The following is a 22,465-nucleotide window of genomic DNA, read 5'->3' as shown; positions in this document are numbered from 1 at the left end:
TGGGATTTTGTTTCATTATTTACAAGTATAATGAAACTTGTTTATTCTTGAATATAATATAATGAAAGTGATTTGATGCAATGGTGTAGAGAAGTGTTGTTCATAGTTACATAGTTTGTTGTCATAATAAACATTTCATGAAAGACCTTTAATATGGGTAACAAATATAAAATGTTAATGAAATTCAAATAAAGATGCATGTTATGAACTGGTACACTGATAGAAGTTAATGTTTACTTTTTAACATATTTGTTTAAAAGTCTCTGAATTCATAGTCCCAGCTGATTCTCTGTCTGCTCACGCAGTTTGTTCTTCTGAATCTAAGAAAGGTGAAGAAAAGTCATTTATTCAGTGCTATTTAAGGATTCCGTCTTTCCACACTTAAACTTGTACAGACTGCTGCCCCTGACTATAGAAACCACTGCTGCGGATTTTCTGCAGACAGGGAAATTGCTCAAATTTCTCCAGTCCTGAGATCTATGTGATTAGGCCCAAATAAACACCACACTTACATTTTTAACATTTTTTCCAAAGTGCCTACAGATACAAATTTTATAAAAAGGTGGTGACCACAAGGAATTTGTGAGGGTATTTATCCAGACTGTGGGACTATGCAAACAATATGGATGGAATGAACTTCATCTTGCTGAACCTATTTATAGATTTATATAAAGTTTCACTGTGTAAATGGTCAAATAAATTCACATGTGCTTATGTAAAGGTTTATGCACTTACTTTCCCTGAGACAGTAAGAGGATAGCCGTTAACAAAAGTAAAATAGCGGGGGATCTTGAAATGGGCAATCTAGAAATAAAGGAATAAACAGAACAAGTGAAATGGCTTCATGTGGTGTCTGTTATACGGGCTGGAATATAATTTAGTCAGATGTTCAAGCCAGTTAAATGTTTCTGACCTGGCCTTTGCAGTATGTCCTTAGCTCCTCTGCAGTACATTCCTGTCCAGCCTTCAGTTTGATGCAAGCACAAATCTCCTCACCCATCCTCTCATCTTTCACCCCAATCACCTGCAAATAATGAGAGAAGAATGTCATCTGTGTGTGCGGTAATTAATCCGCCTAGTAAAAATTGTTCTACCATCAGCCAGATCGTGAGTCAATGTATGTAGTGCAGCAGGTGTTGGGATTTGGAAGCATGTGCTATATTTACATCTTCAAGGTCGTACCACTATAAAGTACATTACATTAACAAACGAATAGCCCGGACACAAAATCTCTTTGATCTATCCACCCCTCTAGAACAAAATACAAAGGCATATGTGCAGCTTCAGGTCCATAATTTCTCAGACATTCTGATCAAATTGTGCATGGAAATGAATGATAAAAAGTCCAGACTCCCTGGATATGCTTGGTCCACCTGTGCTTCCTGGACTTTAGGGTGTGTGTGCAGGAACTGCTCGATTTCAGCAGGATAGACATTTTCTCCTCCACGGATAATCATGTCTTTGATACGTCCCTCTATCTTGCAGTAGCCAAACTTATCTAAACTGGCAATATCACTGTGGAACATAGGTATCAGTTGAATGCCATGAAAATGTAATGTTTTGTAAGTCCTTCCATGCTGAAAATCAACAGTGTCACTCGACGCCCACACATACCCAGTTTTGTACCAGCGGTCTTTAGTGATGCATTCTCTGGTTTTGGCTTCATCTTGCCAATATTCCAGCATGACACAGTAACCTCTGATCATAAGCTCTCCTGGAGTTTCAAGAGGAACAATGTGTCCTGTTGTAGGATCAACCACTTTTGCCTAAAAGAAAAATAAATCTTGAATCATTACTCACTAAAAATATATTATATTATATTATATTTAAACCTGTAGGTAATTTTGGGAATCAAGAAAACAGGGGTGTGTTTGTGTACCTCAAGGTGGTGGCCGATACATCCAACAGTTTCTGTCTTTCGCTCTATGTTGTCAACTGGGAAGCCACAGAAGGTCACTGGACTGTTCTCAGTGGTACCATACGCAATCTGTTCCAACATAACAACATAACCTCTATGTTTAAGTATTGTGTTGAAGGCATGCAGGACCATAGAACATCAATCAGTGTGTCAATAAAGCAAGTTTTTTTTTTAAAGTAGATTTTAAGACCCTCAATTCCCTTATTACCCCGAACTTTCAGATGTCTGGATCCCAATGTTTACACATTTTCATACAGAAGGGTTTGTGTGCCCACCCTCAGTCTGGTATATTGGCCAAACTGGTTATATGAGAGGCTGAGAGGCAGCCAGCTGTGTCAGCCTGTGAAGGAAACCTGGCTTTGAGGGCAGGTGAGGTATGTGGTACACATTTGAGAATTGGCTCTCAATTCTCAATTAATTTAGCCGGCCATCAAAACACTGTACTTCTTGGACACATTAATAGCAATGGCCTCAGAATAAATCAGAAACATTTTGTTTTATGTTGCCAGGTGTAGTGATCTACTATATATATGGCCTGGGAAAATTCCACACATGGTGAAATTTTAACACTTTCTCCTACAGTGAGGGGAAATAAGTAATTGGAATGTATGTTTAAATTATATATAATTTGTGTGTGTGTGTGTGTGTGTGTGTGTGTGTGTGTGTGTGTGTGTATAAAAGTTACATAAAATTGAAAAAGGTTTTAGTTAGAAATGCTGCAAAAAAGGCAAATTGCACCTGGTGTCATTATAAAAGATCTTGCCATTGGTTGGGAAGATTATCACGCAATACAAAGCAATCAAAGTGAAGGTGAAGGAGCTTTAGGAGAATTTAGCCACAGTTCCATCTGATGGGTTTTCCCAAACATATGAGGAATTTGTCTTGGTGAGTGCTTATGTAACTTAATAACAGACTACATTGGACTATTTACAGGTACACAAATACAAAATGACATATGGTAAATTATCTAAACTTATTATAGCATAAATAATATACTAGAGATACACCAATCAGCCATAACATTAAAAGCATCTGTCTAATATTGTGTAGGTACCCCTCGTGCCACTAAAACAGCTCGGACATGTCGAGGCATGGACCCCACAAGACCTCTGAAGGTGGTGTGGTATCTGGCACTAAGATGTTGGCAGCAGATCCTTTAAGTCCTGCAAGGTGGGACTTCCATGGATTGGACTCTGTCATGTTCCTCAAACAATTTCTGAACAATTTTCTGCAGTGTGACCTGCTGAAAGAGGCCACTGCCATTAGGGAATACTGTTACTATGAAGGGGTGTATTTGGTCTGCAAAAATGTTTAGGTAGGCGGTAAGTGTCAAAGTAACATTCACATGAATGCCAAGCCCCGCAGTTTCCGGGCAGAACATTGCCCAGGGCATCACACTGCTTCTGCCAGCTCGTCTCCTTCCCATAGTGCCTCCTGATGCCATCGCTTCCCCAGGTACGTGACTCACACGGACCCGTATTTTTACACCACATGATGTAAAGGAAACGTCATTCAACAGATCAGACCACCTTCTTCCATTGCTCCATGGTCCAGTTCTGATGCTCACGTGCCCATTGGAGGCACTTTCAGCAGTGGACAGGGGTCAGCATGGGCACACTGAGTGGCCCCATGTACACCCCATGACACCTTTCTAACATAGCCTCTTCTGTGGGATCTGACTAGACAGGCTAGCCTTCGTTCCTCATGCCCATCAATGAGCCTTGGGCACCCATTACCCTCTTGCCAGGTCACCAGTTGTGACCACAATTTGGCCTTTGTCAATGTCGCTCAGATGCTTACACTTGCCCATTTTACCTGCTTCCAACACATCAACTTCGAGAACTGATTTTTCACTTGCTGCCTAATATAGCTCTCCCCTTGACAGGTGCCACTGTAATAAGAGGATCAATGTTTTTTACTTCATCTGTCAGTGGCTACGTCTGATTGGTGTATAATGAGGAGATGCAATGAAACAGCAATTTCAAGGAATATGTACACACGCACACACATATGATGCATTATGGTACAGATGATGCATTTTGTTCACAGTGGTTCTGAGTAGTGCAGAAAAATCGACTTTTTTGTTACAGTGAAGGAGGGTGCCAAGTTTCCAACAAAGCACATACACAATCAACATTAGATTTTAAAACAAATATCCTGTTTGAAGCAAAGTCAACTGTGTAAGCTAGTCACTGCAAGGGGTGGACTGAGATTTGACCTGGTGTGAGCATGCACTTGACCTGCTAGAAAATATGCTTTCCCAATAAAATGTTACATTTGTTGAGCAAACACTAGATTCCACCTATGGTGCAAGCAGCTGTAGCTGTTAGATCCATGGGCAAAACATTTCCCTTAGGGGTTTTTTTTTTTTGTGCGCGTGTGTGTTTCTATCAACCAACACAATTTTACTGTGCTTTTTTAAAATTATTATTTATCCAAAGATTAACAGATACAGAGATAAAGATTTATAACTATTTATAGTATCACATTAGACCTGAAAGACTTAAGGCAATAATAGTATGAGAAAATGGAAATACAAGCCCACTATACAGACTTAAAAAGACATGCAAGAATAAGAAGACTGACTTAGACCCAACTTTGCAAAACTACTGAAGTAATTATTCAGTCCATGAAATTCTTGGCATATTTGAAATAGAAGGATACATTTGTACAAAGAATACCCTAACCTTTGAGAGCCAGAAGAAAAACACATTTGTTGTAAGCTGATTCAAGCCACACATCTGGCTATGCTTATGTGTTATAAAACACATCACGTGTCTACACAGGATTGGCTGCGTTTTCTCTTACCACTGACTGCAAAACAATGAAGGTATGGCGAGACATTTACTATAGTTCTCCTTTAACCTTCTAACACCTGGCACAGAATGTGAGCCATTCCACATTTTATGAGCTTTACTGTAGCATTAAAAGTTATCAAGTTTTTTAAACATTAAAGCGGAAAGCAACTTTTCTTTCCAATGTATATTTCTCTTAGAAATTCCACAAAACTCTTTCTATTACTCCAATCATGCTGATGGATCTGTATGGGATCATTTGTTTGACATTTTTGTTAATGTAATAAGTTAATATTTCTGTAAAATTGCACTTAACTGACATGATAAAGGTGGACCTCTTTTTAAAAGGGTAACATTCTCCATCATCTCCTACCTAAAGAGAGCTACATTTTCAAAGACATCCTACTTCCTCCAGGAGGCAACACCACATAAAAAATCTCTGGTCAGTCCCAAACCCAGGAATATTTTTTTTTTTTTTCCCATGAGCAAACATTATAAATGCTGGTGCAATCAGACGATAGCCATTCCTCTCTAAAGTCAATCTTTTGCTCTGCCCACCTTTACTTTGTCACACACCCCCTCTCCTTCTCGCTTTAGCTCACCTCTAGCTCTCCCTTTCAGCACTCTTACCTTCTCTCACTTACTCTCTTTCCATTCTCCGGATCCCTGCTGCTGTCAGAGTACCTTCTTGCTTCCAGACACTTCAAGACAGCAGGAGGCAAGAGAAGCACTAAACTGACAAACAGCTGGGTCATCATGCAGGTTATAAGAATCCAGTTAGTGGTGTTTATACAATTTTTTGCTATCTTTATAGTAGGTACAGAAAGCCAGTGTCCTAGTCCATGTCACTGTCACGGTGACCTACAGCATGTTATCTGTGACAATGTCGGCTTAAAGAAGATCCCTCGCATCACTGAGGCCACTCGCCTCGTCAACCTGCAGCACAACAACCTGGGTATGCTCCCAACCGGGGGCTTCAGCGAAATGAAGGGTCTCGTCTCCCTTCACCTGCAGCACTGCCAGATCCGTGAGATTGCCACTCAGGCCTTCAAGGGCCTCAAAAAGCTCATTTACCTTTACCTTTCTAACAACGAAATCAGCAGCATAAAACCTGGAGCCTTTGAGGACCTAACTGAGCTCACCTACCTTTACCTGGATGGGAACCAAATCTCAAGTCTTTCAAAAGGCATTTTCTCCCCCATGATCAACCTATTTATCCTACAGCTTGATAACAACAAGATCCGAGACCTGCAAACAGGTACCTTTGTTGGTGCTAAGGACCTTCGCTGGCTGCATATCAGTAATAATGAGCTAAGGTCTATGCAGCCTGGCTCTCTTGATGAAGTGGAGAACCTGGCCACTCTCACTCTGGACCAAAACAAGCTGTCATTATACCCTATCGAGGCCATGAGCAAGCTACGTGTTGTTGAGGAGCTTAATTTGTCCAAGAACCCACTCACCTTCATTCCTGACTATGCATTCAGGAGCTTTGGACGCTATATTGAGAAACTGTATCTTAATGATATGGGCCTGGAGAAGGTGAGTTGCTCTGTAATGCAAGAAGTTCATTACATGTCTAGAATGATGTTTGAAATTGATGTTATGGGCATTTTTTTTTTTTTAAACTGTATATTTAAATATCCTTTCATGCATAGCATTAAAAACACAAATCCTGTCAGACAGTTTATTTGTGTTTAGAGAAAATGTAGGATTTGTTTTGGTGCATGATTGAAGAGACTCCTATAAAATACAGGATGTTTACAAATCTCAGACCACAAGGAAACCAAAAGTGTACATACCATATTTCTGAGCTAATGAGGCTAATAATAACCTGCCCCATGAATCAAGCAATAAACTGACCCTCAAAATGCTTCTACAAAGACTATTCGTTAGTAAATAAGGAAATTAAGATTTTCTTTTTCATGCAATTCAGGATCTATGGACTTGTAAATATATTTAATACTTCAGATACAAATCAGCTTCCTGTCTTCCACACTTTTATAAGATTCACTTGATGTTGCTTCCATTCTCCTCTTTTCCTGATTTACAGCTCGCATGTGCTCTTTGTGAACCTGCACATGTACTGAGATCAGCAGGATTCTCCTCCTGATCAGTAATGAATTTCAGATATGCATGGAACGTGAATATAGCCCGTACAGTGTTCGATTCATTCTTCAAGACAGAGACACTACATAAAGTACACAAAGACCACGAATTCAGGTTCAGCTTCAATATCTTTATATGTCAGCTACATCTCAAAAACCATTTATTTATCACACGCAAACTATTGGCAGTTAAATGTGATGTTTGGATCTCACTGACCTAAGATCCACCATACTGTGGGGACATAGTGCATGAAGGTGCAACAGGAGTTTTCTTGTTCCACATTTAAGATCCATATGTACATTAATGTCATGACATGGGAAAGCCATGAATGAAAGTAGCAGGGCTAACAAGGATATTTTTAGCATCTGTTTGCTTGATGATTCCCATCCAAACATGCCTTCATCGAATAATTACACGTGTTGTTTTAAAAAGTGTTAATTTCCCTCACATGAGGCAAAATGTAAACAGGTCAGTAAGGGTTAGAAGACAGGTAAATAGTAACAGGCTGTTCTCAGGCCCATGAAGAGAGGTATTTTTAGGGTCTAGTTGCCTCACCTGAATGCACAACTGGTCTCTTTGGAAGCAATTTTGGCAAAAAAGCATGTTGGTGAGGAAAGAGAGTGGGCAAAACAGTCCCTCTATGCTGGAAGTCATCTTCCATAGCCCTCAAATTTCCAACTTTTCTAGCTCTCCACTCTATTCTGACTTGAATGGAAATTTCCAAAAAAGGTCTTCAATCACTGAAGGACCAACACACTCTGTTTGCAATGTCCCTGCTCCTGGGTTTTCCTTTAAGGTGAGCCTCATTCACACCATGCAGAACTGTTCTTCTAGCACCTCAGTGTAGTTTTTAACAGCCTTGCAGTTGCTTATGAAGTTTAATGGAAGGTTAGGATAGCAGTGCAGAAAGGTTTACACAAGCTCTGGCACAGGAGAAAAAATAAATAAATCAAAGCCAGACCTGACTTCAAGTAGCACACAAATTAATAAAATACTACTTTTCCACAATAAAAACTGAGGTCTGTCTGTGAGTAGTTCCAGGTAAACACAACTGTCAATAGATAACACATCATTCAAAACTAAAAGGATAGAATTCAGTAGACCTAAAAATGCAGTAGGCTTTACAGATATGAGATCAAAAGACACACGTTACATATCTTCAAATGAATTGAGCACTGTCTATTATTTCTATCCAATCAGTTTTCCAACGCAGCTTTTGAGGGTGTGACAGCTCTAAGATCTTTGCATCTTGAGAACAACAAGCTGAGGATCCTACCAAGCAACCTGGTTTTCACCAACATGCAGAATCTCACCCTGTTCAACAACCCATGGAGCTGCACCTGCAATCTAGCCAACCTTAGAAAGTAAGGGCTAACAACAAGACAACCTATGAATCACAAACCAGAGGCAAAAAAAATACTATTAATACATACTATTTCAATTTAAAGGACTCCAATTATGTGCCACTGCTAAGAGTTCAGGTTTAAGACACTAGCTTAAATTTGTTTTCAACATATTTGCATCTCTAGATGGATGGACTCCAGTCATCATCGTCCTGATGCAATTTGTGCATCACCTCCAAGTCAGAAAGGGAAGCAGATCAGAGACAGCACTGCCTTTAGCAAGTGCAAAATAAAGAAAGACAAGAAGGGATCACGTCACTGAAAAGGTAACAGATTACCGTCTAAAGTTTACGGTCACTGAGGTGCACTTTATGTTTCTTCTAGACCTATTATAATATCATAGAATTTCAAAGATGCTTAGAAATACCAAATTTGAAATAGTGCCACAGAGTGGATTTGGCTAGTTTCCTCAAGTTAAGCTTCTGTTTAGGCATAATTTTTCTAGTCCAGATATTTAATCAGTGAGCTCAATAATTACACAGAATTTTCTGTAAAATATTGATCTGAATCTAAGGCTTCATGTTACAGCAATAAGGGCTAAAACCTTCCCCATGCCTTGCAAATAAACAAATCATGACAAATATATGTAGTGCTGGGAGATAAATGTCCGGCCACAGGAGTTCTCCTGTCAGGAGGGGAGAAGCGGTTTCCAGAAAGACACCACAGCTCTCCCATGGTTTCTGTAAGAGACTTCTTTATAGGGTATATTTCTAAGAGGCATGCTTACTAAGTGCCCTCCAAAAGCACTATTAATAATTTTAAGGTACTATCAAATATTTGATTAATTAAATTATATAATATAGTCTCATAATGATCACAGAAAGTGAACTCAAAAAGTTTTTGTGTTTATTGGGTTACAGGTGACATTTGTGTTTTAGAAATCTCACAAGTTAATGATAATCTTCACATGGTGAAATTACATTAAATATAATTAAATTATATGAAATAATTCAGAAATCACCACTGAAACTGAGTTACCTATAACTGCTAATCTATCCGGTTTATTGTCAGGTTATATAGTTTATATATTCACCTCAATTGACGTAATGAAACTTTTATGTTGAATATTTTGTTTAATCCATTTTGTTTGGATTATATTTAATATTCATTAAAGAACTACACAAAATACTGACTATTAATTCAATGTTAACAATAAAAATGACAACATTGAAGACAATATTGAATGTCTAAAAGTTTAATGCTCTATTTAGTCATGCCAGTTAGTGCCATTTATTAAACTGATGATTAGTTTAATGTGGTAAATTATTTTATAACTATGGTCTGTTATAGTTGTGTCCTTTATTCCTGCAATCCTACTAATCTTTGGCTTCCATTTTGTCTTTGTGCTTTCTGTGCTTTTCCATTTTGTCTCTCTTGCCATGGCTAGAACAGGTTATGTCAGTCAAAGATGTTTAGTACTCGGGCTGGTTGTTTGATTTGGCTCCCTTCTTTGTCTTTCCACAGGAGACTCAGAGGAAATGTCTGTCCAGGGGACTGGCCTCATGTCCAAACAACAGACACAAAGCTACTTTCTACTTCAGGACTGTTCATTTTCTTTCAAGTTCTATAAAATGGCATGCATATGAACATTCAATTTATAACAAATAAAATGACAAGCAAAAGTATGTGTCAAGAAAACAGATTAATTCTACACTACACTTTAGAGACACAGAGAGCTATACACATGCTGTGACCCTACTCTAAACATTGAGGATTTTAGATGTAGCTGTAGTAACATTTATAATGTCAAAATAACAGAGCTGGAATTTCTTAATCCTCATGAGGCCCCACTGTCCTCATACGAGGACATCACATTTTCTCCCAACTACATTGTGTGTATATCCTTGTAAGATTCTCATATAGGGACCTTTTACTCTTGTGGCAAATGACTTCCTGTTTGAAGACAATGATCAAGTTCAAAAGTTTACAGAAAATTACAACACACATAAAATTAAAGTTTGGGTCTAAGAAGGCTGTAGGTCTTCCTAGAAACATAGAGTAACACGTGTGATAGCCACCTATTCAATATCAACAGAAAACTGCATGATGTACTTAATGAAGTACTTTGCCTTTGACTATAAACCCTGGCAAAAATGATGGAATCACCACACATGCTCACCCGGCTTTTTCACTTCGTAGCAAATGAACAAATCACAGATTTGACACAAAACAATTTTTGTTTAATAGCCGTTTAAAAATATTATGGTTTTTTGAAATATACCTAATTATGTAAGTAATGAAATAAACTATTCTCTATCAAGCTGGTTCCAAATTTCTCGAATAGTGGTTGACAGATCAGTCTTGCAGGATGGAGCCTAGTCATGGACCAATTTTTTTTTTCCATTTCCACCATAAATTTTCAATCGGATTGAGATCCAGACTGTGTGCTGGCCATGTCATTCCATAATTTTTTCCTCTACTTGATCTGAATGAAAAAAATGCCATTAATTAAAATAATTTCATTTAACTTGTTTGAGGCATGTTTCACAAAGCCAGAATGTTGAGCTATTAAACAAAAATTGTTTTGTGTCATATCTGTGATTTGTTCATTTGCTACGAAGCCAAAAAAGCCAGGTGAACATCCTCCATGTGTGATGATTCCATAATTATTGCCTTAAATCTGTGATTAGTATTAAAGTTTGAAGCATAAACACATGGCACTGCATGAATGACCCATAACAGTACACAAAGATGTGCAGTACAAAGTCCAAAATACACTATGAAAAGCAATCAAGTCATGGATAAATATAAAATTCTCATAAAATGCTGCTTTATAGTGCTTTTCCATTCCAATAAAAAAGAGCATACTCTACCAACAGGAAGTTGAAATGTAGAAAGAATATTTGGAAAATTAGATTTTTTTTCTTTTTTTTTGGCCAAATAGCTGCATGGCACACTACTATGTACATTTACAGATTATACAATTTCTTAAACTTTGTGTAATAAGTGATTATCACTTTTTCAATAAACAACCAATCTAAAAAACAAAATGTGTGTGATTTTTGTCACTGGATGCAACAAAAATGTAAACAGGTCAAAAACACTAAATGTCTTTCTGCTCTATCAAACGATCCTCGATTAGAATTTTTTATTTTTATGCATGACCCAGACGACGATGTTTTTGTACATGGCATCCCTTGTTTTGTTTTTTTAGCAGAAATGCTAAAAACAGGTAGCACAATCGCATAATTGATGAGAAAATAAGAACTATCTAAGAATGGATAAAGGGACGTGGAGTCTAATATATGATTATTATAGCAGCATAATATAGTGTGCACAGTATCTACACTCTAAAACATTTGAAGATTTGCCTTTGTTTCAACTTCAAAAAGTTACGTTTTACAAGTTTTACTAGTCAAGACAATGGATTACATTAAGTTTAATTTCTGACAGCTTACCAACTAGAGTTCAATATATAAAACTTGGCATGGCAATTGGAGTTAAAGAGAAGAAATAAGTTCATATAACTTAATGGGTTATCCTGTTTTACAGTGTATAGAATATCGGAGTTTGCAAAGACACTACCTATGGCAAGAACACCATCTAAAGATAGCACCATTTGATACAACAGACTGCAGCATGTGAAAAACAGATTTTCTAGTTTGCAGAGTGTTATAGCACCTTAAAGGAGATTCAGAGTGTTTATTTTCAAATAAAAATAACTGTTCTACTGACAGCACGGTCTCTCTAATACTGACAACAAAAGTGCCTTTAAGTGCAGTTAACAGCCCCAATTTTAAAAGCATAAAGCTCATTTAACAGTATATTTTCATTTACTTTTAATTTATATCCCATAATGGCCCATGTGTATAGCCCCCTGTCTCCCTCTAGTGAATTATTACACAGTGCATTTAAGTCTCTTAAAGTATTCTTTAAACTTACCCTAACCAGTTGATAGTAGAGTATGGGAAACATACATATATACAGTGCTGTAAGAAAGTATTTGCCCTCATCCTGATTTCTTGTGTTTTTGTGTATATTCATACTAAATTGTTTCAGAAAAATCCAAGACAAAACAAAGGCCGAGTAAACACAAAATACAGTTTTTAAATGATAATGTTATTTATTGAAACAAAAAAGATGTCCAATATCAACTGGTGTTTGATTTGCCCCACAGTTACTAATTCCCCAAATCTATGAAACTGCATTCATAATGGGGTTCAGCTGGACTAGAAACAACCAGGAGTGATTACTGCAAACCCTGTTCAATCAAATCAGCACTTAAATAGAACTTTTTCAACAGCATGAAGTTGGTTAAAAGGTCTTACCCAATAACACACTATGCCAAAGTTGAAATAAATTCCAGAAATGATGAGGAAGATGGTGACTGAAATATATCAATCTGGGAAGGGTTACAAAGCTATTTCAAAAGCTCTGGAATTCCAAAGAACCACAGCGAGAGCCATTATCTCCAAAAAAAAAAAAAAAAACAAACAAACAAAAAAAAAAATTTGGCACGGTAGTGAACCTTCCCACAAGTGGACAACTTCAAGCGCACAGCAACTACTCATCCAGGAAGTTATAAAAGAGCCAAGGACAGCATCAAAGGAGCTACAGGACTCTCTTGCATCAATAACGGTCGCTGTTCATGACTCCACTATCAGAAATATCAGAAAGACACTGGACAGAAATGGCATCCATGGAACTGTGGCGAGATGAAAACCACTGCTAACCCAGAAGAACATTAAAGCTCGTCTGATTTTTGTCAAAACACACCTTGATGATCCTCAAACCAAAAAGAACATCATAGCTACAGTCATGCATGGTGATGGCAGTGTGATGGTGTGGGGATGCTTTGCTGCTTCAGGGCCTGGGCAACTTGCAATAATTGAGGGAAACTTGAGGGAATTCTGCTCTCTACCAGAAAATCCTAAAGGAGCATGTCCGGTCTTCAGTCTCCAAATTGAAACTCAAGCATAAATGGATTATGCAGCAAGACAATGATCGAAAGCATAGGAGTAAGTCCACCTCTGAATGGCTCAAAAAAAGCTAAATTACAGTTTTAGAGTAGCCTAGTCAACATCCTGACTTGAACCAATAGAGAATCTGAAGCAGGACCTTAAATGGGCAGTTAATGTTCAAAAACCCTCCATTGTGGCTGAACTAAAGCACTTCTGCAAAGAAGAGTGGGCAAAAATTCTACCACAGTGCTGTGAAAGACTGATCTCCAGTTATCTGAAGCATTTGGTTGAAGTTATTGCTGCTAAAGGTGGCACAACCAGATTTTCAGTTTAAGGGGGCAGTTTGTTTTTCACATGGGTGATAGGTGTTGGATAACTTTTATGGCTTCAATAAAAAAATAATAAAAATAAAACCTCTATTGTGCATTTACTCAGGTTGCCTGGGTTTTACGTTCTATTTTGTTTGAAGATCTAAAGTTATTTAGCATGAAATTACATCACTAGGAAGTTAAAGTAAGAGAGTTATTTTTTGATTTTATGTAATTTAATATTAATTTAAACATACTGCTGAAAAAAAAGATACGCAAGATATTAACAATGCACTACCTTATTTTGAAGAAGAAAAATCTAGAAAGAATAGTTCTAGTGTTTCAATTGTTGATTTAAATAGTTAATAATGTCGTGGATTGAGCCTCTTAAACTGCATGAGCTGAAGCTGAACAGTGAATGAACACCAGTAAACTGTAGCGCTTTACTAGCGGGTTAATGAACTCACGCATCCTATACACGTATGAGATTAATCAGACATATACACAACATAAACTTAATATTACAACTTGCTTCTGCACAAAATGACACAAATGCACAAGTGAGCTTTAACTTAAGTAACGCGCTAGAATGGTAAGTCACGTTGTGAATACGCGCTTTCTGTAACAACACACTAAAACACGGACAATGAGTAACTAAAGCCTAAAGAATTCACAGTATTGTATTACAGCAGTGTACTCATTTTAATGTTATTATTTCAGGAGATCAGAACAGTTTTCACGTTTTTTTTTAAGATGCATGTTTAAGTTAATAAATAAAATGTGTGAATATTTGGTTTAAGTTTTTGCATTTTCTCATGAACTAAAATGCTGTTGACTAATATTCAAAGAGTAAAATTTACTAAAATGACGACAAAATATATGAATATATTTAAAGGATATTTTTCATCAGATGACAAAAACTATTGTTTGACATTCCAATTCCAATGTCTGAATATTGTTAAGAATTAAACGTTCATTGCTCTTTGAAAGGGTGTACTTGCATTATTATGCTATTATATTATCATTATATCAGTGGCATAAAATGGTCTTAAAATGACAATAATATAATTTATTGCAATTATTTCTGAGACGATATATCGTCCAACAAAACTAGTTATCGTGCCTATTCTCATACATAACTATTAAGTAGCCTCTGTAATAAAATAGGAAAACTTATTATAGGAAAGGGTAGGAATTAAAGCAAAAAATAATTAGTGTATTTCTTTAGGTAAGGTAAGGAATGTCACAATTTCCGACATTATGAAAGACATTATGTTTTTACAGTAGTTAGGAACAGGATGACACTGAAATTATTTCATGTAAATCTCAAGGTGTAACACCTAATAATAATAATAATGATATTTTACAATATTCATTGCAATGTTAAATTCAATTGCCAGTAATTTATATACATTTGATTGCCTGCAGTTTTCAGGGAGTGACCAGTATTTCCCAACAATATAATGGCATCAAGAATATGTAGTTTATTTTTATCCATTTTTGTATCTGAGGCCAGTACTCACCGTCATTTCCTTAATGCCCATGATTTTCACTACTTTCCTCAAAACTTCAGGAGGACAGGGAGAGCCAGCAACAATTCCTGTCATACAGGAAATGTAACACCATATATTATATACACACTCACTGTCCACTTTAATAGTAACACCTGAACACTTGATTTATTCAGTTACCCAATCAGCCAATCATTTGGCAGCAGCACAATGCATAAAATCATGCAGATACAGGTCAAGAGCTTCAGTTAATGTTCACATCAAACATCAGGATGGGGAAAATGTGATCCCTGTGACTTTAACCATGGCATGGTTTTTGGTGCCAGATGGTTTGGACTGAGTATTTCAGAAACTGCTGATCTCCTGGGAATTTCACACACACAACAGTCTGTAGAATTTTCACAGAATGGAGTGAAAAACAAGAAGCATCCAGTGAGCGGAGGGTCTTCAGGATGAAACACCTTATTGATCCGAGAGATCAGAGGAGAATGACCAGACTGGTATGAGCTGACAGGTAGTTACTCAAATATACTAACTCAAATAATCATTTCTTTACAACTGTGGTGAGCAAAAAAGCATCTCAGAATGAACCAGTCTGGCCATTTTCCTCTGATCTCTCTCATCAACAAGGCATTTCCACCCACAGAACTGTCGCTTACTGAATGGTTTTTGGTTTTAGCACCTATATGTGTAAACACTATAGACTGTTGTGTGAATATAGATAGATATAGATATGAAATCACACACGTATCACATCATACACAGAGCATGCCACCGGTACAACACTCGGTTTAAACTTAAAAAATACACTTTGTATATTAAAAGCAAATCTAAGTGACTCACTCACCTGCTCCAACAGATGACAGATCAAACTTGGCCAGGTCCGGCTGTCCCAGCATGTCTATGTACATTGTAGGGGTGCCATAGACAAATGTGCATCTACATAGTGTGAAATGAATTGTGATCAAGTTCAGTAAATAAATGAGAGGCATGTTTCAAGATAGTACATTTTATATCTTCCGCTGTCACTGGAAAAGCACTAGTTTTTTGAAGACTAGTTATCATTTTGAAGATCACTATGCTGGAGAATTTCACAAGGTGATGGAAAGATAAGTGAGACAGAATGGCATGCAGGCATACTTCTCATTCTGCATAGCAAGCAGGTTGGCATATCCACTGTATGCAGTGGAGGGAAAGACAAGTGTGACACCATGTACTGCCATCACGATTCCCCCACCCACTGAGCCAAAACAGTGGTACAATGGCACTGGCAAACACACTTTACTCTTCCGCTGGGGGTAAATGAGGACATGGGAACAAGCAGTCAAATAATGCACATGTACTTTAACAGACACAGGAAATTCTTCCCGTCATTTCATTGTAAATTCTAGTAAACTTATTAAACCAGTGACCAAATTCCACTACACACCATGAGAGAGCACTCACCCTCCACTCATATCCTACACGCAAACCGACGAAATACGCATTGTTGACAATATTGTGGTGCGTCAAAGCAGCTCCTTTGGGATTCCCAGTAGTTCCCTGGAATGAGACAAAACTGTTAGCTAGTCATGTAGAATTTGTGTTCAGTTAGATCTGTTGCTAAATTAGCTTTCACTAAATCACTAAGTAGGCTTCTTCTGAAATTCACTCCTCAGTACCGATGTGAACTGGATGTTAATAGGGTCATCAAAGTTGATTTTTTTCTGCAAATCTTCTAGCTCCTGGTAGTGCTGGCTGCTCCCCGCCTGCATCAGATCATTCCATTGCAAAGCACCAGGCTGCTTACTGTCCGTTACAATTACCGTACTCAAGTCTGGCAATCTGAACACAGAAAAAAAACCACACTGTTTACACACTAATGGCAAAATATCTAGTTACGTTGTAAGTGCCTCAGTCAAAGTACAGAGTCCTGGAGAGACCAAAAAAAGTTTGTTTTAATCTAATCTATACAGAACAGTTTTATGTTTTAATGTTGTCACAAGATACTAAATCATGTTCATGAATCCTTAATGCAAGCACACAATTTACTTTTTTGTGCTCTTAAATGTCCATTTGAATTCATTCTGGTTCAGTTTTCCACCTCTAAAAAGACATCAAAGAACTCTCAAATGTGCAGTTGTCTTTGTTGTAATGAGGGATTTAAACCTCTACTATTGAAGTCTAACATAAAACCGTAATATATAATCAAACCCGACTCTTCCTGACTCTTGCACTGATATTCTCAGCCACATGAAGAACAATTCCTCTTATATTTTAATTACATGTCAAACTGATGTACAAATCTGTTTACTGATGTTTTTCTCGTAGATGGAATCATGTTGGTCCGTTATGGTTCTTCAATCATTTATTTAAGGGTTTCCAGTAATGAAGACTTATTAACTAGACCTACTTGAACTGAGTTGTAACCAGCCAGCATAGTCATTTTCCATTAAGCCATTTTCTTTAGTAGGGAACATGAAAAGCACATTAACTATATGTACATTTTCATTAACTCAAAATAGCAAATTTACATTTTTTTGAGCTTTGTGAGTTAGTCTTTCATGGCCACATTTCATGGCCACATTTTTGCCAATTATATAGTTACAATTTCCATTATTTTTAAAGAACATACTTTTCATAAGTGTCTTGTCTGCTTTTGTTATGCTAGTTGTTTATGCACACCTGGAGCTCTTGAAACCCCCAGGGGAAGCAGTATCTATATCAGGACAGAGCTGCCTCAACATGTCATAGTACTTCTGGGTCTTAAACTCAGTTGGACACACAATTGATTTGCACTGCACCTAAAACAAGGGAAACCACATTTGCCTTATGAGAGACTGGATGCAAAAAATACAAACTAAACACAAAAAATAAAAATTAAAAATTAAATACCATCAAAAACAGCTGTACCTTTTTTAGTGCAAATTCCAACTCATGCAACTGATAAGCTGGATTCACTGATACCTGTTAAAGAAAACAGCAATTCTTCACGGTTAAAAAAAGTATGTAAGAACTTCACAGGTCCTTCTTAGATAACAGTAAACATTCTGAATCATTTCAATCTGGCTTCCCTACACTACACAGCACATTTGCACATCTTTAATTAGATCTTTCTGTTGGGCTCTGAACAGTCACCTACTTCTTGATCCTGATCTCAGCACAGCTATGATACAGTAAATCATGACATATTCATTTATTGTCTCTCAGTATTACAATCAACCTTTGGCTGGTTTGCATTTCATCTTAATGGAGCTCAGTATGTTCCCTAGGGATCAGTAACATAAAAGCGTTCCCTTTTGTATTATTTACATGATGTCCTCGGAACATATTAAGTTGTGTGAGATTTTTTGTTTTCACTGTTATGTCAATGATCCCTAGATTTAGGTTAATAGGTAATATAATAGATCAAGAGGTACTTTTATTAAACCCTCTAACATTTCACTCCTCCAATACTACTACGATCTGATTTTTTTACGGTCTCCCCAAAAATGTCCTCGCTACACTTCTGTACATTCATTAAGGTCCTCTAATTCCGGGCTAGTAATTAAGGGAAGATTAAGAGTCTTAGCAACTAACATTTGGAACACCCTGTCCATTTCTTCAAAACTGCTCTTCCATTTCCACTTTTAAAGCTGAGTTTAAAACATTTTAAAACCTTCCTGTCATCTTAACAATTTCACCCTTCTTCCTCATGTTAAGTTTTTTTTTTTTTATAGTAGGTTCCTGTTCATGTTAGGTTATCTGTTCCCTCTGTAAAGTGGATTTGAGTTTAAGAAAGGTGATATGTAAATTGGTATCATTATTGGTAGTAGTAGCAGTAGTAGTAGTAGTAGTAGTAGTAGTATTAGTAGTAGTGAAGTGTAACACAAGGAATTTGCTGCTTATTCTACCTACTGGAACAAATAAAGGAACACCGAACCCAAACCTCACCAAAATGATGCCAGCCTTTGCTGTGGCAAACTGCATCAGAATCCATTCATATGTGTTGGGTCCCCACATGCCTAATCGATCTCCCTTCTTCAGACCCAGAGCCAACAGACCTGCAGCTGCCTGATCTACCTACATAAAAACAACATTAATTTCAACACGAATCTTTGTCAAAATGATTATGAAAGATTCTTTGTCATTTGTCTTTAGGGAGTTATAAATAAATAAATAAATAAATAAATAAAAATTAAAAATAACAGGAAAGCAACAGATACTGTCTAACAGGTGATTATAATAGTCTATAGTACAATGTACAAGTATTCGCTAATAAAAATCATGAATATGAATGAACTAAACACATACTGAAAACAAGCCTCTAACCATATCCAGATATTATCATAAACTAGCAGTGTTCCGCATTGTACGTTGGAGGTGTTTGTGTGGTTTCAGATGATGAATAATAAGCAAGGAGTAAGAGTGCAGCTCTACTGCACAAAAATGTGGAATAAAATGTATTAATGGTAAACTTGCAGTCAGGCTCAAAAAAAATCTTGTTATCAAGGTCCTCTCAGTGGAAATGGGTTGATGTTATAGTAATAGTGCAATGTATCAGTGCTCCATGTCACACTTGACCTTTGGACTATAAAGTTTCATTACTCGAAAGACCTATGTTTACTTTTGCAGGTCACTAACACTATAAAGGAACGTATCTAAAAGCAATAATATATAAAACAGCGGTAACGGACAAAAGTAAGAAAGATTAGGAAAGTACTAAATGCAAACAAGGTGGTTAGAAATTTAAACTGACCTTTGAACCAAATGTTAACAATTGATATGTCCCTCTTTTTAATATTCACTCTTTAATGGTTTCATCGTATTCGTATAGCTGGGTGTAAGTTTTTGATCTGTTGAAGGAGCACACTCACATCATTTTGGAACTCAGAAAATGTTTTCCTGATGCCATCCTGCAGAAAGACAACAGCCTCACGGTCAGGGTTGCGCTCTGCTCTGATCTGCAGGCTCCTGCCCACAGTGAGAGACTGTAAGGAATATGAGGTGATGCCATGGGCATAGCTGGTGGTGAGGGTCGGAACACTGGGAGGAGTGTCTACATTAATGTAACTGGGGGAAAAAAACAGACAGATCAAGAATTAATACTGCTAAAATATAGAAGGTCATTAAAACGTACACTCTCAGAAGAATACAAAGTTAACACCAGAACCCTAAACTTTGCTTCAGTTTGTCCCTCTGGTGGAACGCTTAAAAGGTCCCATTTAGAACTCTACAAGGGTTTGTCCCATGTAGAGAGAGAGAGAGTATCCCATGTAGAATCCCTTTAATAAGCAAAAAATATTTACCCATCCAAAGAATGCTTTAGGATCCACTTTTGTTCTAAAAATCTATTGTTTTTATAGTTAGAAAACTTTTGAGTTTGAGTCGCTATAATTTGGCGCCAAACAAACAAGGAAATGATTTTTTGTTGGATTCTTTGTTGGAAGAATAGAACAACGCGTTAAAAGAAATGAGATATACAGTCGGGTCCATGAGTATATGGACACTGACAATTTTTGCAATTTCGCCTCTGTACACCACCACAATGGATTCGAAATGAAGCAATCAAGATGTGATTGAAGTGGAGACATTCAGCTTTAGTTCAAGGGGTTAATGAAATAAAAATGTTTAGGAATTACAGCCATTTTTCCCCCCCAGAGTCCCACCATTTCTACAGGATCAAAAGTAATTGTACCAACTAACATAATTATAAATATAAGGATTATTTTTACTACTTGGATGCATTCAATGACTGCCTGAAGTTTGGAACCCATGGACATCACCAAAAGCTGAGTTTCCGCTTTTCATGCCTTGCCAGGCCTTTACTGCATCCACCTTCGGTTTCTGCTTGTTTATGGGTCTTTCTGCCTTCAGTTTAGTCTTCGGTATGTGAAAAGCATGTTCAATTGGGTTGAGGTCAGGTGACTGACTCGACCATTAAAGAACATTCCATTACTACTTGCGTAGTATGTTTTGGGTCATTATCTATCCGAAACGTCCTGCTATCAGTTCTGCAGCATTTGACTGAAATCTGAGGAGAAAGTCGAGCTCTATACACTTCAGAATTCAGCCTGGACCTTTTATCAGCAGTCACATAATCAATAAACACCAGTGACCCAGTTCCACCATGTTTGATAGATGATGTAGTATGCTTTGGATCATGAACCCTTTCTTTCCTTCTCCATACCTTTTAATTCCTAAGCTTCACATGAGGTAATGTGGAAACAGCCCACACCTGGCCATGAAATTTAGCTTATCATTCAATTGTCCAATTACTTTTCGGCCCTCTTGAAAATGGAAGGACTATGTCAAATATAAATGGCTGTAATTCCTAAACAGTTAATGAAATGGTTTTTTTTTTTTTTTTTTTTTGTTAAACCCCTTGAATTAAACCTGAATGTCTACACTTCCATCATATCTTGATCGCTTCATTTCAAATCTATTGTAGCGGTGTACAGAGGTGAAAAGTACAAAAATTGTGTCGTTGTCCAAATACTTATGGACTTGACTGTAGAACATGACTGATACTGGCGACACTTGCTGGCGACATTTGCTGGCGACACTGATGCTGGTTAAACCGGTTTAACAATGTTGTATATAACTTTAGAGACGGTCACTTCAATTCCTCATATCTTATTATCGAACGCCCAATCTCAAACCAACTTCATGCCAGTGTTCCAAAAAATACCCATACACGCCCCTATTTTTCTGTGTATTCAGGGGAAAATATAATGCCAGAAACAGAAAAAGCTTTAAAACAAAGGGTATACATGTCTTTTTTAAATAACTCCTCGTCGTTGGAAGATCATTTTACAAAAAATGAAATACACAGTAAACAGGAAGTGTGGATTAGCCCTGCAAATGGGGTTGTGGGGATTACTGTCAATCTGGCACTACTGTATAATATATATTTATTATGCCATTACTGTTAGTGTTACGTGTACCATGAAGCAGTTATGCAAATAATGTGCTGTTATAAGCTTTATTAGATGTATAATGTGTATCTACTTCAATAAAGCTCTGAGTGTGTGTGTGTGTGTGTGTGTGTGTATTAAGGCTTACCAGCTGGGCTGAATTGATAAAAAAGGTGTCTTGTGGAGGAATCTCGGCGGTTTGGAGAAAACACCGGTCACGCGCACAGCTGCCAGAAACTTCGGCCACATTTCCACCGCGACTTGCAAATGCAGATATAAATAAATACGCAACGTTGATTCCTGCAAGCTGCACCGAGTTTTACTGCGCCGTAACAACCGCTCTACAAGTCGAAACTGTAACCTCACGGCGTGCAATGATGTAAAAAAAATAATAAAAATAAATAAAAGGAAAGAAAAAGAAAGGCTAGAGATTTACCTTGTTCTTCAGATGCAACTCTGACCACCTGACTTAATATGAGGAGATTTTTTATTGGTCACTTGAGCGAGACCAATAAAATTTTGAACTGAAGTAAAAGTCAAAAGTCCGCATCCTAAGGCCACTGTTCACGTTACCTCTAGGGGGCGCAATATTTTTTTGGGGGGGGCATAATTTACCGTCCTGGGACACGTTTGGAGTAGGTGCTTGAC

At 37.4% G+C, this 22,465-nt stretch overlaps 2 protein-coding genes across 3 annotated transcripts; one reads left to right on the top strand and one right to left on the bottom strand.

Moving 5' to 3' along the window:
• Nucleotides 1-22,411, bottom strand: acsf2 (acyl-CoA synthetase family member 2). Of its 2 annotated transcripts, XM_053639605.1 has the most exons (17): nt 22,254-22,411; nt 21,966-22,077; nt 19,778-19,973; nt 18,855-18,983; nt 17,835-17,888; nt 17,607-17,725; nt 16,604-16,766; nt 16,389-16,484; nt 16,083-16,234; nt 15,790-15,881; nt 14,955-15,031; nt 1,880-1,987; nt 1,615-1,766; nt 1,374-1,515; nt 914-1,024; nt 736-804; nt 1-320 (listed from the first exon to the last, which is right to left on the bottom strand). In XM_053639605.1, exons 2-17 carry the CDS (start codon nt 22,064-22,066, stop codon nt 270-272), a joined length of 1,812 nt encoding a protein of 603 aa, XP_053495580.1. In that variant the 5' UTR covers nt 22,067-22,077; nt 22,254-22,411; the 3' UTR covers nt 1-269. The 2 variants fall into 2 exon arrangements, with proteins under 2 accessions (XP_053495580.1, XP_053495579.1); XM_053639604.1 differs by having other exon boundaries at nt 21,966-22,411.
• chad (chondroadherin) lies at nt 5,189-11,488 on the top strand. Its single transcript, XM_053639606.1, has 4 exons — nt 5,189-6,252; nt 8,020-8,183; nt 8,349-8,488; nt 9,687-11,488. The coding sequence occupies exons 1-3, from the start codon at nt 5,470-5,472 to the stop codon at nt 8,482-8,484; spliced, it is 1,083 nt and encodes a 360-aa protein (XP_053495581.1). The 5' UTR covers nt 5,189-5,469; the 3' UTR covers nt 8,485-8,488; nt 9,687-11,488.
• Nucleotides 22,412-22,465: the final 54 nt, after the last annotated feature.

The sequence above is a fragment of the Ictalurus furcatus genome, chromosome 13 (genome assembly GCF_023375685.1).
Source record: "Ictalurus furcatus strain D&B chromosome 13, Billie_1.0, whole genome shotgun sequence".
In the NCBI taxonomy this organism is placed as follows: Eukaryota; Metazoa; Chordata; class Actinopteri; order Siluriformes; family Ictaluridae; genus Ictalurus; species Ictalurus furcatus.
The sequence above is the reverse complement of the archived record's forward strand: the minus strand, read 5'-3'. Positions and strand labels throughout refer to the sequence as shown.